The sequence below is a fragment of the Lepisma saccharinum genome, chromosome 4, assembly GCF_977018435.1.
Source record: "Lepisma saccharinum chromosome 4, izLepSacc3.1, whole genome shotgun sequence".
Classification (NCBI taxonomy): Eukaryota; Metazoa; Arthropoda; class Insecta; order Zygentoma; family Lepismatidae; genus Lepisma; species Lepisma saccharinum.
The window spans coordinates 73,434,899-73,443,992 of NC_139232.1; the positions used below are offsets into that span (position 1 = coordinate 73,434,899).

Below are 9,094 nucleotides of genomic sequence, written 5' to 3' on the forward strand. Positions count from 1 at the left end.
TGTCCCCAAAGGAAAAAAAAATTGGGTTTAATTATGGCGATCCAGCAGGCCATGCAACGGATCCCCCGCGACCAATCCATCTGTTCGGAAACTGGTTATCGAGATACTGGCGAACGTTCCGCGTAAAATGCGGTGGAGCACCATCGTGCATAAACCACATTCGTTGGATGACGTCTAGAGGTACATCATCAACTAAATGCAGCAACTCATGTCTGAGAAACTGTAGATACGTTTTTCTAGTCAGACGTGGCGGAAAGAAGTAAGGGCCAATGAGATGATCATGAATGATTCCACCCAACACGTTGAGGCTGAACCTCTGTTGATGTTTGTCTTGTCGCACTGCATGAGGGTTTTCATAAGCCCAGATCTGATTTTTATGATAACTGAAGATCTCATCATGCGAAAAGCCAGCTTCATCAGTGAATAAGGTACATGCTAAGAACTGCAGAAACACAGCACATTGCCCTAACATGCGTTGACAGAAATTTATTCGTGGCTGAAAGTCTGCATCATTTAATCCTTGCACCCGTTGAAGGTGATACGGGTACAGAAGATTTTCATGCAGAATGTTCCAGATCGTCATGTGGTTAACGCCTTCCCTTCTCGCAATTATCCTTGTACTGGTTTGATGGAGTTTCATCTACAGTCCGAAGAACCTGTTCTTCAAGATCAAGCGTTCATACATCGCGTGGTCTCCCACCATCTGCAACTCTCTTCTCAAGTGTGCCTGTCTCTCGCAAGCGTTGGTGTAGTCGTACAAACGTTCTTGCACAAGGTAACTGCCTCCCAGGCAGTGGCGGCTCGTGGTGATCCAAAGTGGAGGGGCGATAGCTCACAAATTTGCTCTATTGATTTGCTTTATTTTACTTCGCCTTTTGTGCCACATTTGGCTAATTTGCGAAGATGGGGATGAGTGATATGATGAAATTGATGAATGGACACTCGCAAAATCCATGCCCAGGCCGGGATTCGAGCACGGGATCCCTGGCGTCGCAGCGCGATGTGCTAACCACTCCGCCACGGGGGCCGGCACAAATTTGCTCTACTAGTAATGCGAGTTTAAATCATGAATTTCGTATAACAGCCAACGTGATAAGAAATTGATACGTTCGTGTTTACCGAATATCATGTTTTACACGTTTTAAATTAATAATTATTTAACAGTAATGCGAAGAAGATGGAAGAAGAAAAGAGATTTAGTCGTTTAACAGAAGAAGGGATATTAATTTTTACACAACTTGATAAGCACAATGACGAATATTTACAACACCATTAAGCCTTGTTTCCATGATTATGAAAAACTAAATATGCTGACCAAGGCAGTAATTTATTTTATTAAAAACATAAACTAACGTAACGTTTCAACCTTCTAGCAAGGTCTTCTTCAGACTCTGTATCAAGTACAAAAGTAACCAGATACAACAAAAGGGCAATATATATACACAAACATTACTCCCTCCAGACTATTTAGAAAGTTGTTTGGAACTTTCTAGCAGATGACTTTCACTTCCCAACTTTACTTTCACCTAAAAGGCTAAACACAATTACTTCCATAGAATGTGGTTGGACTTTTTAATCTCACGCTCTTTTCCCTTCATTTTTCTTCCTTCTCCTCTCCTCTTTTTCTCTTGTCCTTTCAACTCTTTCCAACATCTTCTTCCATTCTTTGTTTAACTTTAGTCCCCCATTCCAGTTCATTGTGTCTTCTTCACCTTTCTTCTCTATTTCCTTGGCTTCCTTCCATTTTCTAACTAGCATTCTCTTCTCCCTTCCTATCTGCTTAGCCTCATCCCACTCTATGTCATGTCCTGTTTCTCTCGTGTGTTTAAATATTGCATTTCTCTCTCTCTTAAGTCGTACATCATCCCTATGTTGTTTCAACCTGTCTTTCAGCCTTTTTTTCGTTTCTCCTATGTACACACTCTGACATTCTTTACATTTTACTTCGTAGATAATTCCTTCCTCTTCTTCTTCTCTGTTTTCCTTTTTCTTGTTAGCATTCCTCGCTATTCCTAAGATGCTTCTCCCTCCCTTCCTGTAAAAAGTCCAACCACATTCTATGGAAGTAATTGTGTTTAGCCTTTTAGGTGAAAGTAAAGTTGGGAAGTGAAAGTCATCTGCTAGAAAGTTCCAAACAACTTTCTAAATAGTCTGGAGGGAGTAATGTTTGTGTATATATATTGCCCTTTTGTTGTATCTGGTTACTTTTGTACTTGATACAGAGTCTGAAGAAGACCTTGCTAGAAGGTTGAAACGTTACGTTAGTTTATGTTTTTAATAAAATAAATTACTGCCTTGGTCAGCATATTTAGTTTTTCGAATATTTACGTGAATTGATCGTGAAAATTTCTAGTAAAAAGTTACACAGAAAATGTCTCCTGTCCAACATGACTAATTGATATGTGAAATAGGGCACCAAAATAAATATCTCACTGGAAAGGTGATATCTGCGTTACCAGAAGCTCTAAAGTAAAAACTTCAAAGGTACCAGAAATCTTCAGACATGCTTGTAACTGAAATTCATCCTTCTGTCCTTCAACGCGAAATTTGCGAGTGAACTCACGACCTCCCTTCTTTGACACTTGTTCTAGATTCAAATTCGGACTAGATTTTTTGTTTTATTTTTTCATCCAGACTTCTGACTTCTGGTAGAAAAACTTCGCACCAACAATTTCTGCACACTGTTCATCGCGACAAATGCACAACTACCGAAAAAGCTTCACTTCACTTTTCCATGGAAAACGAAGAGTCGTTTTATTGCTTCGGGGTTGCCAGACAATTTTGCCAAATTTTAAGAAATTTGTAGTTTACAGGTTCCTGTAGCGACTCTTGGTGAGTTTAAATGACGAGTTTTTAATTTATTTAACATCCGCCTTGAAAAGAAATTGGAGAACTTTGTCACATTATCAGGAATTTTTTCAAAGCTGCTAATCAAAACATGTATTTAAATCTACATGATGTACTCCACATCATTGTAATCCAATTGTACTTTTCACTAAATTCAGAAAAAATACAACGCATATAGCTACACGATAATTTTGCGTGTAACAAGAATCTATAGCCGACTTCCGTGGCTAGCATACCGGATTACAAAGCCAGGGCTCCTGGGTTCGAATCCCGGCATGGGTATGTGTGTTCCTTGTGAGTGCCCCTCCATCAATTTCATTATACCATCATCACTCATCCTCATCGTCGTGATTACCGAAAAGTAGCAAAAAGCAACGATAAATAACAAAAATCATGCAAGAGTCTGTACTTTTTCAGTTAGCGACATTTTCTTTCCTCGTTGGAAATTGCGTTATTTATTGCTCTACACTTGTCATAAATGAAGAAGATTATGGAATACAGAATATTTTTTTTCAACGGTTGGTAATTTTCTTTCTTACGTTAACTTCATTGCTTCTGGCAACTCTTCATTGTTTACCGTTCTCCGAAGAGAGAGCCAGTTTTGCCTAGGGGGCGGGTTTCGGACGACAAACCCTCCGTCCTCCCAGCCAGAGATCCCGCGCGTGTTATTCTCTCAGTTCCCTCGCCTTTTACCCCTCGCGACCGGGACTGAGAATGCTCTACGTCTCGTAAAGTGGGAGGACGGCGCCCCGCCAGATTTCTCTCGAAGTTCCGTATTCCCCCGCACGGTGGCGTGCAAACTTTGCAATTGTCGCGGAAGAATGAATAGAGAACCGACTAACCAACGATCTATAAGCAATGGAATATTTGCAATTCAGACAATGTAAAAGCTAACATAGAAATGTTAATGTAATGTTTGTTCACTTGCGGTTGCACACAGCAGTGCGGCGTCCGTATCGTCCTTATGACCGGCCGCCCCTGCTCCCAGGGTAACGTTCAGCATAACGTTGACTTGCTGCGTCTGCATTCCCGTCTGCTAGGCTGTACATGTAGTACATATCAGTCATTTTAGACACTGAATACATCGTTGTGATGTGTTGTGATGGATGTAAACAGAACAAACGACAATCGGACACAAAAAACAAATGCCATGCCCAACTGTACACAAGAAAGTGAGTACAAATGCACATTTGAGGTACATTACTAGAGCTAGGAATATTAGGTGCTGCACCTTAATTTTTTTTTGTGTGAAAATGTTTAAAAAATATACTCATCCCCAAAATAAGTATGTATTGAACTCTACTCATGGTGTTTCGGTTGCACCTTTTTGCACCTTTTTCACAATCTCAGAACCTTTTCCACCTTTTTCACAATCTCAGAACCTTTTGCACCTTTTCGCCCTTTTTGCATCTTTACCATTTTTTTAAAAAACAACTTGCATGCTGTTTAACCCCACCCACATTTGAGGCACGGCTTCTTGGCACGCGATTCTTGTTTACTGCACAACAATGAATCGGCTTTCTTCAGTTTTTGGACGTTAATGTAGTAAGCATGCAGACTTTAAACAGTGCCAACAATGATGCGTTACAATTGCTAGAAGTTGTGCTCTTTTTGTCCTATGCTGTATTGTTTACGAATTGTTGTAGGAAAGCTGTTTTGTTTTTGTTTCCTTCTCCCATCTCAGCGAGCAAAGTAAATGCAGTCTGTGATCGGTGCATCGGATTTGCTTGTTCACCATGCCAAAACAAAGTAAATGTTGGGAAACTGCAGGACATTGTTAAACAGTTTAGCGGTGACGGCATTCAGAGTGATGGATCCTGTTCTGAGGTGTGATATTTCTATTGCTGTTGATGACAAACACCAACGCACTCGGGTTGTGCAGCATCTACAAAGTGGGAAGCACGTCAGGAATAAAGAACTACGAGATGGTAAAGGTGGGAAGGGACAGCAAATCATTGGTGAAGCGCTTGCATCTTTGAGTTCCAGAAATACAAATGAATTTTTAAGTGAGACAGCAAGGACATTTATAGCATGTGGAATACCTCTTTCGAAACTTAAGAATCCTGTCATGAAATCATATTTGCAAAAATATACTGGGAAGTCAGTTCCAGATGAGAGCACCTTAAGGAAATCTTACCTTCAACCTCTTTATGAAGTTAAAATCTCGCAGATCAGGCAAGTAGTAGGCTAGCTGACCATCCAGTCTATTTCATACTAGATGAAACCACAGATAGGTAAAACATTTTAGTAGCACCTCTCAATGGACATCAAGTAAAACCCATGCTTTTAAAAACTTATTTTCTCGGCAAAACAGATAATGCAAGTGTAATGCAAAGTTTCAATTAGCATGTTTTGTATTGTGGCCGGAGGGCGTAAAATATGATAGAGTGTGGTTAGTTCTTACAGACCAAGCATCTTACATGTTAGCTGCATTTTCTAATCTGAAGAATATATATCCTAACTTAAAGCATGTGCCCTGCATTGTTCATGCTTTGCATCGAGTTTGTGAAGCTCTTAAAGATGAATATACATATGTGAACGAATTTGTTTCTAGCATTAAGAAAATACTGAAAAAGGCTCCTTCTAGAATACAGAAGTACGTAGAAATTACGAAACTTCCACTACCACCCTCTCCCATCCTCACTAGATGGGGTACATGGTTAAAAGCTGCAGTGTTTATTTGCAATCATTTCCATACAATATCGAAATTTTTAGATGCTTTGCCTAGTGATTTCTCAGCTGTAGAAAAAGCCAAAAAACTTGCACTTAAACAGGAATTGCAAGATGAACTCTATATTGTACATGGCTTCTTTTTCCTTACTACTGCAATCACAAAACTGGAGGAGCAGTGTTCTGAAAAGGAAGTACAGTGGGCTGTTTTGATGGATGTGCAACAAGAGCTGCAAGGGGTCGGGAAAGAGAAGTTAGAACAAAGATTAGCCAAAAACCCTGATGTTCAAGAAGTCGCAACCAACAAGGATGTGGATTACCGATAAAAAAAGGTAAAGGTAAAGTGTTCCCCTGTGCTTAGCACCGCGCCATGAAGGCATATAGGGGGTGTGAGGGTAACGCCCCACACTTTCTTGATCCGGTCGTGAGTAGGGGTGATGTGATCAGCACCACGCCCCTAACCGCCTTTACCCCCCAGGGTTTCCCCCAGGTACCCATGTTGTTCGACGCTGGGTGGGCGCCGGGGCCGCTTCCAACGTTAGAAAAGTTCCCGGATTTGAACCGGCCGGGGATCGAACCCGGGACCTTTAGCATGGTAGTCAGACGCGTTACCGACTTTTTTTTTTTTTTTAAAGGAAAGGCCCTAGGCGGAAGCTTTCCCCATTACACTTCATTCACTCATATCATTTACATTTCTATTTCAGGACTTTTCAGGACAGACAATCACAAATACCCATGCCTTACCCGGGACTCGAACCCGGAACACCTGGCGTTGTAGCGCGCTCTGCTAACCACTTCGCCACGGAGGTCGACATTGAGCCACCGCGGCCACCATTACCGGTTGAAAACAAAATATGCACCACTTGTGTCTGTTGAACGTTCTTTTTCAACTTACAAGTATCTGCTTAGTGACCGCAGATGTATCCTCACTCAGAAGAACATAAAAATTTTGAATGTAATCTATTTTAACAGTTTTCTAGATGACTAATTCTAAGCAAGTAAAAAGAAGCATGTTTTCCTTTATGTCGCTTTCTAATGTATCAGAGAATTTTATTTGCTTAGTTATATTAAACGATTTAAAACCAGAGAATACTCTATGTGTTTATCTAGACAAGTTGAATCATATATGTATGCACTGCTCACAATAAATTTTACATCTGAAAATTAGCACCTATTTTAGCACCTTTTTTGTACAAAAATTGGCACCTTTTTTGCACCTTTATTGGCAAATTTTTGCACCTAAAATTCCTAGCTCTGTACATTACACAACCAGGAGTCGCTACAGGGAATTCCTTTCATACCTCCCTTATGAAGGATTTGCGGACCCATGTTCATATGAACTTTTTGTTATATTTTGATGTCACGAATAAATCCCTAAAGTTTCTGACACATGTTTATACACACCCTGTATATTGAATTGAAGATCACAGAGAAATATCAAGTCTATTCATATTGTAAAGCAAAACTTCTAACAGTTTGATATTTTAAAACACATTGTGTACTTGCAGCTACTAATCTTACACACGGTAGATGTATTCATTTCTTGAACACTTCGATATTTTAATACTTTCAAAATCCATCTCTTAGTTTTCATTATGCAAACTCTCCAATAAGCTGCTCACATTCTGAACGCTCCTTTTTACCATAAAATGTGTTTAAAATCTTCTGAATCCATCTGAATCTGCCTCTAAGTTTCATCTAGATAAATTCTCATACTATTATGTTCAAGTGCACCTCGCAAGAAGTTTTTCATTAACACGGATATTTTTGGCCGGATTACACTGTTACGCTACGACATACACCAGTGGCGTATACTGGGTTCAAAACCTGGGCTATCTCACCATACAATAATGTTCAATTGAACAATAATTTGCTAATGGAGTGTTCCTTCTCGTGGTGTAGTGTGATATTACGATGACAAGTTCACTATTTTGTGAAATATTTGTAGGCCTTCATACGAACATAAAATGCAACATTTTTTGTTAACTTCTTAACTTGAATACTTCATTTGGACAGGATATCATTTCTTCTCTAGTTCTGGGCAAATTTCAGGACATGTATTCAAAAAATGTTCCTTGTCACAACTCTTTTATTGTCAGAACAATCCTTTACCCGATAGGTATAACAACCAACCGGACTTATCCTTATGCGGCACTGAGAAATTTATTTCAGCCCTTTCAGTTATAGACAGTAATGCTAATAGTAATTCTTCTGTAAATTCGCAAGTAAATGGTGTATTTGCCAATATTTTGTTATGTGGCCCATTTTAGTTCATTACTCACAACACAGCACATAATGTCATTCACATAAATACAAACAACAAATTGAACACTACAAATCTGCTGTAAATAAATTTAAAATATCAATGCACTCTGAACGCCGCCCGAGGCCCGACGAGATTTCGGTACATCTGCAGTTATAAACCTTTGCCGTTCAGCCAACATCATCTCGCCCTAGCTACAGAACTCTGGTTGTTTGAAGAGGTCAACGCCCTCTTTTTCTACTGATCTACAAGTGTTCCTTTGAACAGTGATGTTCTTGGCCCAGAGGGTATTTTCCCTGTCGTGTGCCACCCTTCCTCCCTTTCCTGTAATTTGTGGCTCCAAAATTCCCCGTTCATGGGAAAATTCTATGCGGGGAACAATGGGTTGGCAACATTGCACAACGAAGACTGGCCGCATTAAACGGAAGGGTCCCCTGTGTTACCTCGCCATGTGAATTTTATCAAAGCGAACGTACTAGGTTGCCAACTCCTAAAAAATCAGGTTGCCAACTCCAGAAGTACAATCATCTGAAGAATTACATGCAGGATTTCTAATCCTCTAATCTGGATTTTAGTCCCTCCGCCTCGGGCTACCCAGATAAAGTAGAATATACGGCCTTAAATTTACACAGAGATATATTTAAGGGTTCTGTAATTAATTCCTACGCTAGGGCAATGACGTACTTACTTATTTTTACGTTGCTTTTAAATCTATCTACTTGTCTACGTCAATCGCTACGATGAGGATGAATGATGCATAAATGATGATTAAACGATGAAACAAACTCAGCACCTGTGCCTTAAGAAGGATTCGAACCTAGAACGTAGGCATCTAGCAGTTACTGGCTAATGAATGTGCCCCACCATGAGTCACTGTATACCATACACACTTTTTTCAATTCCGTTCCTTGTTTCGTTATTTGCTCCGGTTATTTCATTGTACCTCGGTTCCTATTTGGTCATATTTTGTGTACATGCATATTTGTGTGTGTGTGTTCATTACTACACCGCATATACAGTGGGGTAATTTTATTTGTTGTCTACCAGTAGGACTCTAGGAATTCTCGAACTTTTATATTCGGCTGTTTTATCCAGGTCGTCTGTATGGACATCTTACATTGTAAGGTATTTTGCTCATTCTCCATCTTATTTGGGTTCTTATTTCTGTTCCTGCCCTCTTCCATTCTGGTGCTTACCTGTCATTTCCCTAGTTTCCTTCTAGTCTTTGCCTTTGGGTAATTTCCTTCGCTTTTTACCCTATGAGATTAGTCACGACGATGGGGATAAAAGAGAATTCATGAACTGCCCTAAACT

General features: G+C 39.9%; 1 protein-coding gene across 1 annotated transcript in view; it reads left to right on the forward strand.

Annotated features, from left to right (window-relative positions):
* Positions 1–6,393, forward strand: part of LOC145986974 (uncharacterized) — a 31,020-nt gene extending 24,627 nt beyond the window's left edge. Inside the window, exon 4 of the mRNA XM_083121438.1 lies at positions 6,222–6,393. Coding sequence (XP_082977564.1) covers positions 6,222–6,393 — 172 coding nt within the window. The remainder of the gene's footprint in view (positions 1–6,221) is intronic.
* The last annotated feature ends 2,701 nt before the right edge of the window (positions 6,394–9,094 follow it).